The following is an 18,814-nucleotide window of genomic DNA, read 5'->3' as shown; positions in this document are numbered from 1 at the left end:
GAATTTTTTGTCCTTCTGCAACGGTAAACAATTAAACAGGCAAGGAGAATGGAAAAAATATATAGTAAAATGACTCCTTTCCTTTTTTACCTATTCCGGGGGAGGGGGATCCCCACCTACATTGAAATTATTGATCGAAAGTGACAAGTACAGACTGCCTTACGGGATAAACTTAGTTCCCGAGCAAAAAGGGGAGGGGGTAAAGTCCTTTCCTATGAAAACGTAGGAATTACTGATCTTCAGGCTTCAGCTGTAGGCAAAGAGTAGACAGAGCAACCATGAAACAAATGTAGGTGTCACCTGTCACCATAATCCAACTAATAGAGGACATCATTTTTCAACTCAGAAAGCATTACAACGTTACTGTGAGGATTTGTACATATGAGAAACTGCAAGCACTCACCAATCTTCCAAATAGTTTGGATACAAATATCAATATAAATTTTCATCAATCATGCATCTGAGTCACATGTGACTACAGGTTAATGTTGTGTTCCCAATGTAGACACAGTCTAGCAATACCAAAAATCAAGAGTACAATAGTGGCGGATAAATACACAGAAGAAATTAAGTACAAATACTCACCTTCAAAGTAAGAAAGAGATCATTTGTTTTGTTTAGTGAGTATGACTCTCTAATATTGGTCATTTGATGAAATCCAATAAATAGGAATCAAAGAATACATCATAAAGAAAAGCACCAGTTGCATATTTGTCTGCAGTAGATCACTCAGATTCATAAGTACCCCTTGCTCTGCTCTTAGCCTGCATCTTATGCATAAGCACAGCTTTCCAAAAATCAAGACCCGTATCAAACTGCAATATATTTTTCACCTAAGAATAGTGCCCAAAACTACAATTTAAGCAAGAGGTCATCAGTAAGGGAAGTCATTTGCATGGCAATCGGTTCGTAGGAGGAGGAAGGGGCCAAGGAAGGGGGATCTTCCCAAAATAGCCATAAGAGGGATTGTTCAATTTTCTCTATTCCTTCGTTGCTTTGGCACATTACAGTAAGCAACCCATGTGGAAGAAATTAAGAATGGTGAGGAACATTCACTGCTACAGAAAATGTCATCCCTATCAGTTTTTGAACTAATAGTGAATAAGCGGCAATGATAATTCATAATTATCACTACCGGTCCAAAATTATCAATTTGTATCACTGGCAGTGATACAAGCTATCATTGCCGGTTCTTGATCTTACTCCACTCGATTTGTATACTTATTACTGTCGGTTTCAGCTACAAACCGACAGCGATACTCAATCAAGGACAATAATAATAATAATAAATAAGCATTAATAATGATACTTAAATGAGATTAGCATTACTGGTTATACTAATTACATCAAAAGTTGACGTCATGCATACGACAACACGCAAAACCCTAAATCGCGCACAAAAGCCCTAACATGTGTGTCGACTAACTCTAAGCTAGCTAGCTACCCACGACCGAGATGGTACTCAACCCACAAACAAAAGTCGTCATCCTCGTCGTGGGCGTCGTCGTCCTTGGTGACGGCGTCATCGCAGAGGTCCTCCTCTTCCTCCTCCTCCTCCTCCTTCTCGTCTAGGCCTTTGGCTCGTCGATGAAGAGATCCCGCACCATGTTGTTCGATGAGGGGGATCCTGACAAAACGCTGGAGTACGAGGAGGTCGGTGGTGCCTTGTTCGACAACCCGCCTAATGGGGCTTCCTCCTCCCTGGACGAGGTTGTGAGTGTGGGAGGCGTCCTCAGAGAAGGTGGTGGGCGCGCGCGCACGAGAGAGAGAGAGAGAGAGAGAGAGAGAGAGAGAGAGAGAGAGAGAGAGAGAGAGAGAGAGAGAGAGAGAGAGAGAGATTTGAAATCACTGGGAGAAGCTGAGCAATCAGGTGCGTGAAGTTGAGTAGTCGCGCATGTGAAGACATAAAATTTTTGAAGTATCACTATTGGTTCGTAAACACAACCGATAGTGATAGCCATTAGAGGAGAGATGAATAGGCATTCCTAAAAATTAAAAACTTTGCAGCGGATTAGCAGAATCCAGAACTTTCGGGTTCAGTCTGGAACTTTTTGGTACCGGAAGTTTCAAGTTCAACCCGGACTTTCCGGCTAAACATAATGAAATCGAAAACGAACAACGCCAAGGTACTTCTAGTTGAATCTAGTTGTTACCACAAGTTCCAAAGTAAGTGTAGAACAACCACAAACTCACAAATACGTAGATCGGGGTAAATCATCCAAAGATCAACTAGAACAACAAAGAACACAAAGACAACAAAGGAGACAAGAATTTGTTTCCCAAAGTTCGGATCCAACGATCCTACGTCTTCATTCAGATGCTCACAAAGAGTCAGATCTCTTACCACGAAGATCGAGCTTGGCCTTACTCAAAGTCCTATTTCCTTATGGAGGCGAGGATGAACCTTCACAAATGTCTCGCGACACTCCACAAGTTTGGGTGCTCGACGGGCGACGCCTAGCCATCTAGGAGCTCAAAGATCCAAGAGAAATGAACGCAAAATCGACCGGCTTGATGACAAACTCGAGTGCTTAAAGGTTTTAATGGAGCTCATCAATCATTCAACCAAACTCTCAAAACCTTGCAAGATTTAATGCCTAAGGGAGTGAGAGAGCTATTTAATGGCTATGAATGCTTTTGTCTTCGGTGGTTGCTCAGCAGCAAAAGAAGGGAGGGGGTAAGGTGTATTTATACCCAACCCCCCAAAACTAGCCATTATACATCTTTTCTGTACTAACCCAGAACTTTCGGGTTAGCTCGAGACTTAGTAACTGAGAACCTCTGCTCGGAAAGAATTCGAAGGTTCCAGCACCCGGAACTTCCGGGTTAAGCACTGTGGTCCTAACTGAGCACTCCAACCCGGACTCAATCCGAAAGTTCTAGCTACCCGGAACTTCTATGCCAGTCTAGAACTTTCGGGTTGGTTTAAAGAAAGCAAATTGAGCACCCTTGTTCGGAGCTCAACCCGGAGGTTCCGGCTACCCGGAACTTCCGAGTTGCATCCAGAATGTCTAGGTACACAGATCAACTTTGAAAATCTGGTGTTCATAGTGTGATTTGTGTCTCTCATCTTTTGGATAAAAAGATACTTTGAGCACTGAAACATCCTCAAGACAATTGAAAGGATCGAAAGGCCCAAGAGGGGGGGGGGTGAATTGGGCCGTTAATTAAAACTTCTACCGCTTTCTAAAACAAATAACAACCTTAGCCTATATAAAAGTAAATGCAACTACGTGATTTAAACTAGGACAAGGCAACTAAACAAACAGGATAACTAAGAGAGAGAACGGTAAAGAAAGACTCGTAAGAACAAAGATACTCAAAGTAAAACGCGGGAATGTAAATAGTTGAAGAAGAGAACACCAATTTTTTCCCGAGGTTTCGAGAAGTTGGCACTTCCCCCTAGTCCTCATTGGAGCATCCACCAAGGATGTAGCTCCCCCTTGAGTCAGTGCTCCCTCTTGATTGCCCCTTCTCCATCTCCGGATTGGCGGGCATCAAACCAAATACATCATCTCTTCCCAGGGCTCCCACAAGTCCTCCAAGAGCTCACCGAGAACACCTCCGATCACCAAGACCGTCTAGGTGTTGCCAACCACCAAGAGTAACAAGCTTCAAGCTTCACTTGACAAAGACCAAACCTAGACAACAGCTAGATGCACACTTGTTACTCTCCAAGCACTAAAGATGTCCTTAATCTTCAACTAAGAACTTGGAATTAACACAAGTGTTCTCTCTTGCTTCTAAATGACACACCAAGTGTATGAGCTGCTACAGGGTCGTAAAAGCACCATATGAGACCAAATGAGTAGGTATTTATAGGCTAAGGATCAAGAATTAGCCGTTGTCTAACAACCCAGAATTTTTCTTAACGCGGAAGGTCCGGTGTGAATAACTTTCTTCATACCGGAATATCCGGTGCTAATACCCCTGATAGAATAGCCGTTAACTGTTCCATTAGCCGTTAAAGCTCCGGCGTTTCATCCGGACTAACGCCGGATCATCCGGCACATTGAAATCGACCAGATGATCGTTTGCAACCTTTATGTATAAAAACATCCGGCGTTTATCCGACCATACGCCGGACCATCCGGTGCATATACGCCGACTCTCTCTGTGTAAAAGAAACTCCGTCGAATACTCTTCAGTACGCCGGACCATCCGGCGTGTAGAATCACGCCGAGACTGCACTGCAAAGATTGCTCCGACGATCTCACCACTCGAACGACGGACCATCCGACGTGGACTTCAATAATTTTTCAACTCAGAACTCTTAGGAAATTGCTCCGGTGCTAACAACAATTTTGGCGCCGGACCAACCTGACCAAGCTAAAGAACTTTGCTGTCCTCGACCAAAATAAACTCCGATGAGTACACTCTTCATACAGAGGATCATCCGGTGTGTTGAATTTTCGCTAAATTCATCCAATTCAAACAATCTTGAGTTCTAACTTCTTGGACACTCAACCAAAAGCTTGTATGAGCTACCTAGCTCTAGAACTTCACAATTGTGCATCAACTATGTCTAGACTCACCTAGGTCAAGCTACAACTCTTAACCCCCCTTTATAATACGGTCAAAAGACTAAAAAGAAATAGAACCTATACTACTCTAAGTGTCCTTCATCTCCTTGTGACACTTAGAACTAGAAGATCCTTAATCTTCATGTACATGTCCTTTGATCGTCCATATAAGCGCTTAAAGGGCCAAGAGTATCAAAGCATCATTGTGAACTAAGTTTTTCTTTTTCTTTGATACCGTTCAAAACATATATGTTAGTCATAATGATACGGTTGTCATTAATCACCGAAACTCTTACCACTTACCTAGGGGCCTAGATGCTACAACAATCTAAACGCATCCCTCTTAATAGTACGATATACCTATACTCAAATTCAAAAATAAAATCAATTAAAACTATTGAGTACCCACATGCCGTTTTTCTTTTCCTTTTGAGGCACGCAAACGTCGTTTAACATCTTTAACAGGACAAAAACCCATTTATAATCTCATTAAATTCATTAGTCCATTAATCGTTTGTCATCAATTATCCAAAATCCACATAGGTAGCCTAGATGCACTTTAAATCTCCTCCTTTTTGTGGTTGATGATAACACAACTAAAACTTACAAAAGATAATTAAATTAAAGATTTTGATTCCTTAGGTATATGGCGAGCCCCCTAAATGTGTGCATTGATTAAAATTTGATTTTGACATTAAATACACATATTTAAAAAGATATTTGTGAGAGATCCCTTTATATCTTATCATTCATGGGGTGCAACAAGTGAGTGAAAATAAAACCGCGATGCATATGACAAGATAGATCACACAAAGAAGATAAAAATGATATTACACCAATACATCACATGATTTAGCATCACATAAACCTCACACTAACATAAATAAGTTCTTACAAATTTAAAGTTCATCTAGCATACCACACATAGTTCATTACACCATTACATTAATAGTCTTACATGTCCAACATCAGAAAAGATAAAGATCTGAAAAGGAGACTGACACTGCCAGAACCCAGAAGTTCCGGGTGATAAGATCTCTCCCCCTTTGGCATTGAGACATCAAAAAGGAAGGAGAAGCTGAAACGAAGACCCAGTCGCTATCCTCCTTTTAGTCATCATCGCCATCATCATCTTTGTTGGAGCTTTCCTCAGCTCCTCCAACATCTTCCTCTTCTTATTTTTCTTCGGAAGCTTACTCATTATTACTAACATGAATATGAACCAGAAGTGCCTGTGCCAGTGGCTGCAGCTTGGGCAGCATTGTACCAAGCCCATGGGTCCGTAAACACCTCAGGCTCACTCTCCTCCTCGGATAAGACTGGTGAACATGGAGGCTCAAGTGACAATGAATGTCCTTTTGCCGCATTTCAATTTTCTTCATCTTGGCATTGGTGCTTGTCTTGTACTCATGAGTCTTCATTGTATTACTTTTGCACACACCAAAGATAGCCTTAAGCATAGCACGGATTGGCGATGAAGAAGATGAAGACCAATATGTAGGAGAAGAAGCTCTTCTATGTGCTGCTCGAGAAGGAGGAGGCTACGTAGGAGTTGATTTTGAGCTCACCAACCTAATCCTTAAAGGTTCATGCTTTACTTCCTTGAAGAACTCTTTTTTGGTCACTTTCTCATTCATAAATATGATGTAGGGAGCATAGGCACAACTTTTGTTGGGGACGTGGGATGTGGTGTGAATCTCTTCCCAAATGAAAATAACTACACTAAAAGGATCACCTTCATTTGCCATCTTAGCAAGCAAATTCCTCATGATTGATTGCACATTGGTTGCATCACCACTCTTGGGAATTAGAGTGCCACAGAACAAGGAATTGAGATACTTGTAAAATAGCCACATGTTCTTAGTTGTTCCATATGTCACTTCACCAAGACGATTATCATAAATAAAGTTCAATTCATCGGTGTAAAATTGTTCCTCATTGTGAATCCTTGATTTGTTAGTATCACGAACATCAAATCCAAACAAGCAACCAAAAGAGTTATATTTGATCTTCTATTTTTCTCCTTAAATCATCCAATGCATTGTTTGGTTCTTTTCATGATCATAGTGAAGTGTTGCATAGAATTGAGCTATGACTTCTTCACTCCAATCATACTTCATCCCCATAATTTTCTTTACCCTCTTATGCTCACAAGCTGCTATGATTTCATTGAAGATTGGATCATTTTTCTTTGCCATGTACTCCCAATCTATATATTGTATGGGAGTGACGAGCTTCTTCGAAAGGATCATAGTTTCATAGAAATTAGCTTGAAAGTCATTCCAACATCGATGATCCATTATATTCTTCTCATATATGAAATGATCTTTATATCCTTCTTTCTTGCATTTGCCGAACTTCTTCATGTGATCTATCACTTTTCTGCACACCCCACCTATACTCATATATGTATTGTAGGGTCTGTGGAGCTTCAAAGGTTACACAACAATCCTCTCTTCTTGTTGCCCCACATCCTATTCAATCTCTTCATCATGCGCTCTAGATCCGGTGGCCACTGCCTTTCCTTGGCCTCTGCCTGCTGCCATCTTTGTTCTCCTAGGTGGCAAAGTTGTGCCAAGAGGCACAATAGTTGTTTGGGTCGTCTCGTCAATGCGAATGCCGCTTGACTGAGACAAAGGAACCTTGCGAATGGCCATGCGAGAACGACCACCGCCACTGCCACTGCCATTGTCGCTGCCACCACCCTTAGACTCAGGTTTCTGCGATGGAACGTCTCTTTGCGCTTGAGGATCATACCATGCATTTGTTCTCCTTTGATAAGTTTGAGTATCAAACTTGCAAACCCTATCTCACACTGTGCCAAGACACACAAGAATGATATGATGAAATAGGGAAAAGATTGAACATGATTTGGATTTAAAGAACATGATCTAGAAGAACTGGTGCTAGAAAACCCAGAACTTCTGGGTTCAACCCAGAACTTACGGGTTTCCCAACTACGGGCAAAGATTTTAGGGTATGAAAAAATTATCCAATGGATTTGTAAACCCTTATGAGACAAGATTACATGATAGATATGGAGCAAATGCACCAAAGGGAATCGATTCTAAAGCTTGGCATTGAGAGATCGAGAAGATTGATCTTTAGGTATACCGTGAGTTCGAACTAATGATCCCAAAGTCGATTCGGAGGGAGCATCGGAGATTCTGACCACGGGAGGATTCAACTCGGTGAAGAACTTAGAATTTCGATGGTGAAACCTTGAAATCACCGGAGTGCTCCATAGGAGGTGAGAGGATGAGAGAGAGGTTGAAAGGAATATAATGAAGTGGTATCTCTCGGATAGGAGTAAAAGGCCCCAGAACTCGGAACTTCTGGGTGGAAATCGGAACTTCCAAGTTGAGGCAGAGATGGAAACCGAGAGGGGTCACCTAGAGGGAAACTTGGAACATCCAGGTGTATTGACAGAATTCAGAACTTTCGGGTGTGCCTGGAACTTCCGGGTTCTGTCAACTTGACAAAGATAGACAAGGGGCTGAGGGCATCTAGAATCTAGAACTTTCGGGTTGAGGCCGGAACTTTCGGGTTCTGGAGGCTGCCAGAATTGGTTTTGACTATGAGATTTGAAATGGATCTTTGAGAGATTGGAGAGTTAGACATATAAGAGATTTTACCACTTGTGATCAGCCAATAAACAACAATACATAACAATGATCACAAGTAGCAAACGATTATCATAAGATCAAACAATCAACTTTTTGAAGGTACCAGTAAAAATAGATTTTTGCAAACTCCTAGCCATCAAAGCTACTAGACTAAAACAAATAATTGTATGCAACATATCAAAACACGTTGTGAGAATCTAGGATATTTAGCTCACTTTTCAACTCGCAAAACCTTTGCTCGTCTAGTGGCTTGGTGAGGATATCGACTAGTTGTTTTTTGGTTCTCATATGACGAATATCGATATCCTCTTTTATTGAGTAGTCTCTCAAAAAATGGTATCAGATATCAATATGCTTGGTTCTTGAGTGTTGCATAAGATTGTTGGTTATTTTTATGGCACTCTCATTGTCACATAAAAGTAGAACTTTAGTCATGTTGTAGATATAGTTTCTCAGAGTTTGCCCCATCCAAAGTAGTTTAGCACAACAAAAACCCATGACAACATACTCAGCCTCAGTGGTGGATAGGCCTATGGAGTTTTGTTTCTTTGAGGACCAAGAGACCAAGGACCTACCCAAGAATTGGTAAGTCTCTGGGGTACTCTTTCTATCCACTTTACAACCGGCATAATTGGAATCTGAATTGCCGATTAGGTCAAAGGTTGAACCTTTAGTATACCATAAGCCAAATACTCCATCCGATGTTGTTGCTGAGATGTGTAGCGACGATGAAGATGACGGCAAACGCATTCGTGCAAGTAAAACGTTGTACACGAGCGCGCGGGTTCGTTGGTCGTGCCGCGCGAACTCGCCAAGAGTTCCTCGCGAGCTGGTCTCGTCCACGCATGTTCCCGCTCTACGGGCTGCTCAACGCTGACGCCACCTACGTGAACGACGACGGCTCGTCGACGCCATATTCGTCGCCGTGTTGCTCAACCGTGCTGTCGGCGTAGGCGTGGCTATTTAGTACCAAAGATTATACGACTTGAAAGGAAATGAAGGGAGTAGCAAGCTATGGCTCCACTTGAGACTCCTGCCACGAGAACTGTGATTGATAACCTTTATTACATATATTAATCATGGGCTGGAGAAGAAAAGCTTCATTATCACCACACTTTTTCAAAACGCAGTGTCTATGGATGATTTTCAAGGCAATTTTCATGGCATAGACTAGCAACTGTTAATAATAAAAAAGAAAGAAAAGATGAGATCGTGTTTTTTTTTCTTCCAAACTGTGCGCAATCTGAAGCGTTGACATAATCGGACGGCAGCGAAGAAGCAATGATATTGATGTCCTTATCCGCCCTGCTCTTGCATACGTGGCAAGGCAAATACGGAGTATACCAATCAAGTGGCCATATAAACGCTCTGGTTAATCTTAATCAAAAGAGTAAACCAAGCGTTGCGATTGGCTGGAGTCTTGATCAATTAGGCGCTAATTGCGAGCGTACGTTAAGAAGCCTTCTTCGTCGTCCTGTCTCAAACCTCACAGACACACAGTTCCAAAAAGGAACAAGGGGACTAGAGACATTCCAGACGCCGACGCAGCAGACCGAGGTACCATATCTCCAATCTAATCTGATGTGTATTTTTACCAGCGTTGTGGTTGTCAGATTGTTAGATCTGAGCTGTTTCCCGAAACACAGATCCATGTGTTCTTCTGCTATATTCGCCTGATGCATAGTACTGCATAAAAATTGGATTTTGATCCCTCATCTGTCTGTTGGATTGGTTTCTCTACTTGAAATATGTAGCCGTAGCCATGTTTGTGAGGAATAGAGAGAGGGTTTCCCCCTTTCGGGCTCAACAAAAGCTGGTAATTTGGGGACTGGATTTCTAAGGGTTGGCAATTAACCTAATTTCGGGACTGGTAATCTGCAATCAGTTGCGGTGAAGAAATTGACAAATCGGATAGTCAATCTGGCATATGATATCTCAAATCATCATAGATCACAAAAGCAAAGAAAACATCGTGGCATATGAATTTGACCTACCCTATTATGGATGATTCCACAATTGCTGTCATGGAAAATATTGTGATTAGATTAGATGGACCTTGACCAAATCAGTTTAAGTGCTTTATTTATCACGCTGAAACATTTTAAGCAGCACCGCCAAGTAAAGCCCCTCCAGTGTTGTTATATAAGTAACTAGTGAAAATTGCATTTTCCAGTTGCCAAATGTCGGATGCGGGTGAGTACTGTTGCTTCGTTGGGAGCCTTTCCTGGTCCACTACTGAAGTAGGTCTCAAAGATGCCTTTGGGAAATTTGGCCGTCTGACTGAGGCAAAGGTACCATATTAATTTCTTTTGATATGCAAGATTCTTTTAATGAATCAGTGTATATATGTATTGGGATATTCTGCTCCAAGAATCACAGTTTTGCTCTTGCACAATTTGCATGGTCCCTGCAGCTAGAATGTTATGATTGATTTATTCATGCTGTGTATTCAGTCAATTTGTGTGACAATATCACTATTTTTTTCATTAATCTGCGGTGGACTACACATGTTTCTTTCTGTAAAGTGCATATTAGCGTATCATATCCTTCATCCTTGTGTTCTATGAGAGGATCCAATGTTCTCCTTTAACTTTAGCTTCAATCTAGTTAACATGCAAAGAAGAGACTCATAAATGTTGCAGCATAACTATGTTTAAATCAGATGCAGGCATTTTACAGTGCTGGTTTGCACCCTATATGATGTCCCTGTTTGGAACACGTGAATTTGGTAGGAAATGAAACATCTACCCTTAGTAGATGTTGAGGGTTTACTGCAAAATTCCAAGTTCCAATCGGAACCATGCATTCCGAATGTGGCCTAATACTCTTTGGCTTTGCCATGCAAGTCTTTGTTACACCTGGTTGGATTCACCATTTTATTTCTGTATTTTGGCTCTATGGTTGAATGCTTAGTATCAGAATTCAAGTGCGGTATGTGTCAATCTGCAGGTGGTTCTTGACAAGTTATCCGGCCGATCACGTGGCTTTGGCTTTGTGACTTTTGATGACAAGAAGGCCATGAAAGAAGCAATTGAGGCGATGAATGGTATGGATCTGGATGGAAGGAATATCACTGTTGAAAGAGCCCAGCCTCAAAGTTCAGGCAGGGACCATGATGGGGATCGAGATTATAGTCGTGGTGGCAGTGATCGTGACCGCTACCGTGGTGACTATGGCCGTGGTCGTGACCGTGGTCGTGATTTTGGTGGAGGTCGTGGTGGCGGCGGCGATTGCTTCAAATGTGGCAAGCCTGGCCATTTTGCGAGGGAATGCCCTTCTGATGATGGTGGCAGAGGGGACAGGTACGGTAGCAGGGGTGACAGGTATGGTGGCAGCAGTGCAAGCAGCCGCTATGGTCCTGATCGTGGTGGTGATCGCTATTCTGGGAGCCGTGATGGAGGAAGCCGCAATGGTGGAGGCAGTGATCGATACAACCGTGACAAGTCTGGTCCTTATGAACGTCCCAGCCGAGATGGATACAGATCTTGATGGTGGGAGGCTGTCTCTCAGGTATGGATGCTATTTATGCTTTTAAGCAAGTTGTATGTTTGCTTCATTACATAATGCAACAAATGATTTGCTGTTCTGTACTCTGATAAGAGTTTCAATGCTCTTGTTAGCTGTGCTAACTAGTGCTTGTTTTTACCAATGTCCTTATCTGCATTTGGCTTGTAACCGGTTCCTCAGGAGTTTCAGTGGATTGCCTTGTTTCTGTCTGATTGTTATGTGGGATCCATGTTTCTCTTTTGATCTGATGGTAAAAATCCTGTCATGGTATTGGCCTTTGGTTCTGTTCTTTGCTTGAATCACTTGCGGATACCATTGGAATCACAGTCTTGATACCAAGGATGTTGGAGAACATTGATGGTTTGTTATTTAGTCTGATTGCGATCTTGAGGGAGGAAGCAGCATGCTGTGTTGGGGTAACCATCTGCTTGAAATATTCCTTCACAAACTGTAAAAAGGAAAAGAAAAACGGGTAAAAATCTTGACTTTATTTCACAGGATAGATTTTACCTTATTATTATTTCTTAATAAGCAGTGAATCTCACATTAATTTTTCGCAGGCATTTGGCCTTTGTGTTCCTATTGGTCTGCATGGCTTAGTGCTAGTATTTTGCTGTTTGACCGTGGTTCTGACTTCTGAGTGCTCAGTAGTACTGTTCTGCGGCGTTGATATGTTTATGTGCTCTATTAAGCGAGTGTAAGATCTCCAAACCTTTCTATTCATTGACTAAAGTGGACCTATCCTGCTTTGAAGTGCCCTTTGTTGAGTTCTGCCACTCGTGCTCCTGTCGGGATATCCAAGTTGAGAAGTTTCAATTCACCATGTCATCTATATTTCTTCGGTTGCTGGCAAGCATCATATACTTAACTTTGTTCAACATCTGTGCCTTGGGACTCCTACAATTCCATAACGCTACCTTGAGAACCTGGAGCAGGTGCTGTTTTTTTGGGGGGCTCATTTGTGCCGTAATCCAAGTGTGCATACCTTTTTTTATTGTAGAAAATGACCTTTGTAGCTGGAGGTTTATGAAGAGGGAAGTAATTCTTTGGCAGAAAAGGAGTTCACAGTTAGGGGAAATTTTGCCTTTTGTGTATAGTTGCACATTGAGGGTTGCGGAACATATAGATTGTTGTTGTATTCAGCCGTGCTATTTTGTCAATGGAATATTGGTAGATATTGCCTTGATGTTAGATGTGAAAAGGGGTTGTGCACAAAATTCTCGTCCTTTTGTTTTGTTTCTGTACATACTCCTTATTTTAGTTTGTTGAAGTTAATTTATTTGGCGAAAAAAATTCATTGAAGATGTGTCCTGAATCGGATCATTATTTGCTCTTCTTATTTTTGGTATCTTTGAGGTACCGATAGTATAAATTATTTTTTACCACCCAAGGACATGTCATCTCATTTCTGTGGATGAGCTGCGATTTTTGCTGCTGTTGGGTGATTTGGAACATGCATGGATATATGTATCCAAATCCGATGCATTCTGTACAAGCACGGCCGATCGATCGTGACTGAAAAACTGAACGGATGGATCAATGCATTTTGGAACAAGCCGCTGGTGGAAACGCTCACGGCGGCTCTCACCGATGAGGAAATACCGACCACCCCTGGAACTGGAAGACGATGCATCACCGGCCGCGACCTCGCCGTGAAGCAAGCAACTTCACGGCCGTCGCGCCGCCTTGGCCACGGAGATCATCTTCTTTGACGATGTCCATGTCCTACCACCGCTGGATCGTCACAAAACCTTCCGGTTGTAAAGAAGAGCAAAAGAGAGAGAAGGAATTCCGACCTGCCGGATTCGAACCAACTGGGTCGGTTTCTGTCTCATTATTCCTTCTTCGATTTGATCTAGTCGTTACCATCTTGTTCCAGAAAACCATGGTTCAAGAAAGAAAGAAAAAAAGAACGCGGACTTCCACGCGAAAGATGAAACAGAAAGATACGAATATATATATATAACACACGTGTAAAAGTGGTATATGAGAGGTGAGAGTACATACACCCAGGAGTACATACTAGTTTTCCTATATATATATATATATATATATATATCTATATATCTGTGTGTGTGTGTGTGGGTGTGTGTGTCATTTCCCAGAAAAAGGGTGTTCAGTTTCAGTTTCAGCAAATTCCATTCCATACTGCACGTCGGCTGTTGTTCCATCCGATTCTATAACAACACCGAAAAGATATCCTAACTTGCTACCACAGAGGCAGTTGCATCGTGTTCTAATTGGGCACAAAGCGGCAGGTACAAGTTGTGTAACCCCTCCTTTGGTGGTATGCGTTCTCTAGCACTCTGATTTCTTCTGCATCTTCGCCCTAGAACGACGACTCGCCCCCTTAGGGTCCTGCTGAAAACAATGCTCAAATCGGGGTTGTTGAAAAAGATTTGGGGAAATAATCTGAAGCTTTATTTGCCCCGCCCGTTAGCGATATGACTCTCATACAAGCGGTGCATCGGCTCTACAAATGCAATATTTTCAGTGGATTATACTACTTGAACATAGTGTAAGATGTCTTTAAGTTCCACGATGATCTCTGCGAAAGTCGGACGTACATTAGGATCTTCGTCCCAACACCGTTGAATCAGTTTTGACAATCTTAGATCCATGCTTGACGGAATGTCCAAGCGGAATCCCTATTGCAAGGTGAGGAATGTGTCATCAAAAAACACATGTGCCCCGGCACTCCCCCGGAGGCGCTCGAGCAGCTCCTGTGCAGCTCCTGGACCTCCTCTGTATTTGTCCAGTTTCAGAAAGCTGATTTGTAGATTTTTAAACTGCGATGTTGGTTTCATGGTGATATAAAAATGGCACCAGGGTGGTTTTTGCCCTGTGTTTCTAAAAGAAGTATATCAAAAGAAATCTATCCAGGAAATGGGCATAGCAAGTATAAAAAACAGATACGTACCTGCCTTACTCCCAATGCAGCTTGCAAGGGCGTCATGTTATCATAGGGGACCTATAGTAGAATTAAAATTTCATCTTACTCATGTTCAAATGACTCGGAAGTAACCGCAAGCTGCATTCAACACCAGGGCCTACCTTTGAAGTTGCCAACTCCTATAGAACAATAGCAAAGCTGAATACATCTGCTTTGTGATCATAAGGCTTATGGTTAATTATCTGTCAAGAGAACCAACTCTTGTGAGCAAACCGTACAAAGATAATTTCAAGGTTGCAACTTCTTAAAAAGAAAAAAAAACAGTTTTTTCTCTGCGAATCAGCCAAATCTAAACCTGAGACATAGAGATACAAGATAAGTGTAGGGTTTATTTGTTTGTCCGTTTGTTTCAGTGACAACGATGGGAAATATTTGCCAGGGAATTATGTTTAAAAAAAGAAATATTTTTCAGAGTCTACTTTGTATTTCTTTTTTTCCTGAATGGACTTTGGAGAACCATTGCGATGAGTAAAAGAGAATTGCACTGGGTCCGATCTTAAATTTTAACAGGATTGGACCGTGAATTTTAAAACTTCCTTCTACAGAGTGAAAGAGTCTAAACAAAATGTCAAGCTAGATCCTCTGGACCATGCGTTACAGAGGAAGGGGTTCCTCTTTTGTGCAGTTCTTGGAGAAACTTAAGAAGTTCACATGCTGGCCTTAAAGTTCTCATGAGCAGATTAGAGATTGACTAAAAGATAAAGGGAAAATAAAAAAAAACCCAAAAGTCACTTGGATTCTGACTTTCCCCTCTAAAAATTGTTTTGTTGCAAAAAACCTTAAAGGCTTGGTTTTGTTGCAAAAACAGCTCCCAAAAATTCAATTTTTTTAAAAAAAATCTAAAAAAAATAGAAACAATTCTAAGAACTTTTGTGAAATTTGTTTTCAAAAATAATATCCTTTGCATCATATTTCATGGAGAGTAAATTTGAAAAAAAGAAAAATGTGCAGCTCATTTATTAATTCGAGTTAAATGCATAGTTAATTATTTACTAATCCAAAAATCATGAAATAATTTTTTTAGTCTTCTTACATGATCCTCTATCTTCTAAAAATACGTGAAATCTTGAAATAGTTATTGTAACGTGCAGGATTGAGTAAATGTGTTGCAGATAAATTAATTCATAACTAATCTATAACACCCCCAAAATTAGTGAAACAACTTTTATTAGTTTACTTAAATAATTATTTGTGTAGAAAAAATAATGGTAGACATGACAAAGTTAAAATAACATGAGTTAATAAATGAGCTACACCTTTTTCTTTTCTTTCCAAACTTCCTCTCCATGAAATATGATGCAAATGATATTATTTTTGAAAACAAATTTCACAGAAGTTCTTAGAATTGCCTCTAGTTTTTTTTTAGAATTTTTTTTGTGATTCTTTTAATTTTTTTAATTTTTTTGGGGTTGCAACAAAGTCAAACTTTTAGGGGATTTTTTTGCAACAAAACAATTTTTGAGGGAAAGTCAAAATTCAAATGACTTTTGGGTTTTTTTTGCATTTTTCCCAAAGATAAAGATTGGTAGAACTGTAGACACATTTGGTAACAACGACGTACTCTTTTTTCTTTTCTAGATGAAGAATAAAGTACTAGGCACAATGAAAAAGTAAACAGGGCATCAAAGATTCCTATACAAAGGAAAGAGAAACTAAATCTTAAAGGGTGATAAACAAGAGATCAACCATACCTCTGGTGCCATCCATCGGCAGGTTCCAGTTTCAGCAGTCATTTGGCCCTCCTGACTTCCAAGTCGCGCCACACCGAAGTCCACGATCTTTACAACCTATTTCTATAAGCACATCTACAAGTTAACAACTTGGCAGGTCAGCTGAATGCCATGAAAAAAAAATTGCCATGCTCTGTCATCAACACTACTTAATCTTGTAACACATACGTAGGAATCAATGACATTTTAAGAGGGAATGAATTGTGATATTTAGAGTCTAATCGGCTCCAAAAATTACATAAGATAAACCTATATCAATTTCTATCTAAATATGTTATAAATTTATCTAGTGTGTCTACTCTACCGCTCAAGAGGATTAAACATACTCTAGCAAGTTAAATTGTAAGTATATAAATGCGGAAACGTAAATAAGGTAGAGAGACAAACTCGACACATGGGATTTTTATCCCGTGGTATCGGTGGCACACAAGTCACCCCTAATTTACATTGGAGCTCCACAAAAGATTATACTTCCGATCGTCAAGACTCTTCCGGTTACAACTCTTGAGCCACTAACCCACCAAGACAAGGCCTCAACCCGAATGAGCCACTAAGGCAAGGTCTCACTGCTAGTCTCTCTTTTGGTCATTTGTCCCCATCTTCACTTTAGAGCTTGAGCCACCAATGGTAAGGGTCTCCGCGTCCTCGTCTATGTGTCTTGCCATCGCTCCATACCAAGTTGAAGGGTCAACAAGTTTGAGCAACTCCGGCTCAAGTTACTGACGAGTCATCAATACTTCAAGATGCCGGCGTACCTCTCGGTACAAGCTAGGATCACTGCTTGATCCACTCTCTAGGCAGCAATCATCTAGCAACACTCTCTCTAGGTCTGTAAGCACTAACCACTCACTAATCTTGTACTTAATTACCTTGGATGATCATTTTAATCACTTTGATGACTTGGATGTCTTCTCAGATGTATATGAGCTTCTCTTAACTCTAACATCTTCAAACGACTGAGTGGGTGGATATTTATAGCCTCAAATCCGCTAACTTGACGTTGCCCCAACGACTCAACTTTACTGTAAACACCGGATGATCCGGTGACAACAGTAGTACTAACATCGGATCATCCGGTGAGTACAACCTTACAAACTAGCAGTTGTAACTCCACTCAAAATCACTGTGAATACTGGACACTCTGATGTATACTTAATCTCCATCACCAGACTATTCGGTGAGTACACTTGAGCCATCCTAGCCTCTGCAGCCTCTCTGTGCAAATTTATCTGGTGTAAGCATCCGGTGTACACAACATACATCACTGGACTATCCGGTGAGTTAATCTTTAGTCTTCAGCACTTGGAGTCGTCTCTGCAAGAAATGCTCCAGTGAGCACACTTCCTAAGCATCGGACTATCCAGTGAGATGATCTGCTTTCTCTTTGCACTGTTCATTATCCGGTGTGTTGAACTTGCTTAACACCGGACTATCCGATGAGTTCTTCCACCTTCTCCCCCTTTGTCAAAGACACTTCGGTGAGTTCAGCATGCAGAACACTGGACTATTCGGTGAGGCTAATAGCCTCCGGACATAATGCTTCAGTAAGTATAAACTTCTCTGCACCGGACCATCCGCTGAGAACAATTTCTCTAGGACTTTTTTCAATTCAATCAAATATGTTTTATCTATGTGACTTAAAAAAATACTTAACAAATATGTTAATCTTATTAACTATATTGTTATTAATTATCAAAATTATATACATGTCCTAAAGATATTCCGCTATAATCTTTCTAAGTGCATGTTCGCTACAACATAAGATAATCAAATTCAACATTTTTTGACGATAAAGATAATTATGAATTGCAATTGAAACTGACTGCTTAAGAAACTTATATTTTTCAACATATACCGAGATCTTGATTGAACAGTAGGGGCTTCTTTTTATTTAAATATTGTGAAACATGCAAATAATATCTTAGAGATTGAAAATGGAGGAAATATCAGATGCATAAGAGCATTTTAGTGCACATATGTACAAACTCAATCTTAATCATCGGTTTCAATCGAAATGGCCTAAGTGAGAGGTAGGAATTCTCTAACTCCCTTATACAACTTTTCATTTGAACAAGTGAGATTGGGTCTAAGTTGGCCTAAGTGGGATGATGGAATTCCACTCAAATTGGATTCGAAGGCCACAGATTGTCTCTTGTGCACATGATATTTCTCTTTAAATGATATCCCAATGCCTTTTGTCATGCCGTTGCTAGTCTGATTGATATATAATTAAGCTACAGATCAATATTATATAGTTAGTACATGCATGATGTTCTCTTTCGGATATCGATTCATTCATCTACAAAAGCTAGCTTGCTCACAACTTACTTTTTCAGTAATTCAGTTTGAATGTACTACTCCGGTATACCACCGCTACCGCAGTACTAATGAACGTAACTAAATAAAAACAGCAGGTGCTTCTTCGCCTGCCCTGACACATTATATATGCATGCATTTAGCTTGTTCCGGATGTTT

The 18,814-nt window shown here is 40.8% G+C and overlaps 1 protein-coding gene and 1 pseudogene across 4 annotated transcripts; one reads left to right on the top strand and one right to left on the bottom strand.

Moving 5' to 3' along the window:
* Window positions 1-9,541: 9,541 nt before the first annotated feature.
* LOC133885089 (glycine-rich RNA-binding protein RZ1A-like) lies at window positions 9,542-12,979 on the top strand. 4 transcript variants are annotated; one of them, XR_009903188.1, is made up of 5 exons: window positions 9,542-9,706; window positions 10,323-10,440; window positions 11,099-11,659; window positions 11,984-12,128; window positions 12,217-12,979. XR_009903188.1 is itself a non-coding variant. In XM_062324726.1 (4 exons), exons 2-3 carry the CDS (start codon window positions 10,330-10,332, stop codon window positions 11,636-11,638), a joined length of 651 nt encoding a protein of 216 aa, XP_062180710.1. In that variant the 5' UTR covers window positions 9,542-9,706; window positions 10,323-10,329; the 3' UTR covers window positions 11,639-11,659; window positions 12,411-12,979. The 4 variants fall into 4 exon arrangements, 3 of the variants coding, with proteins under 3 accessions (XP_062180710.1, XP_062180709.1, XP_062180708.1); XM_062324726.1 differs by lacking the exon at window positions 11,984-12,128 and having other exon boundaries at window positions 12,411-12,979; XM_062324725.1 differs by lacking the exons at window positions 11,984-12,128; window positions 12,217-12,979 and adding an exon at window positions 11,837-11,940.
* Window positions 12,980-13,954: 975 nt separating this feature from the next.
* Window positions 13,955-16,390, bottom strand: LOC133884087 (serine/threonine-protein kinase STY17-like; annotated as a pseudogene).
* Window positions 16,391-18,814: the final 2,424 nt, after the last annotated feature.

Source organism: Phragmites australis, chromosome 11, assembly GCF_958298935.1.
Source record: "Phragmites australis chromosome 11, lpPhrAust1.1, whole genome shotgun sequence".
Lineage (NCBI taxonomy): Eukaryota > Viridiplantae > Streptophyta > Magnoliopsida > Poales > Poaceae > Phragmites > Phragmites australis.
This window is presented reverse-complemented; position numbering and strand designations above follow the sequence as displayed.

What these genes read in the sequence shown, in the direction of transcription:
- LOC133885089 (XM_062324726.1), top strand. Translation starts at nt 10,330, where the DNA reads ATGTCGGATGCGGGTGAGTACTGTTGCTTCGTTGGGAGCCTTTCCTGG. An exon ending in GCCGTCTGACTGAGGCAAAG is followed by an intron (nt 10,441 to 11,098) that starts GTACCATATTAA and finishes GTCAATCTGCAG; the next exon opens with GTGGTTCTTGACAAGTTATC.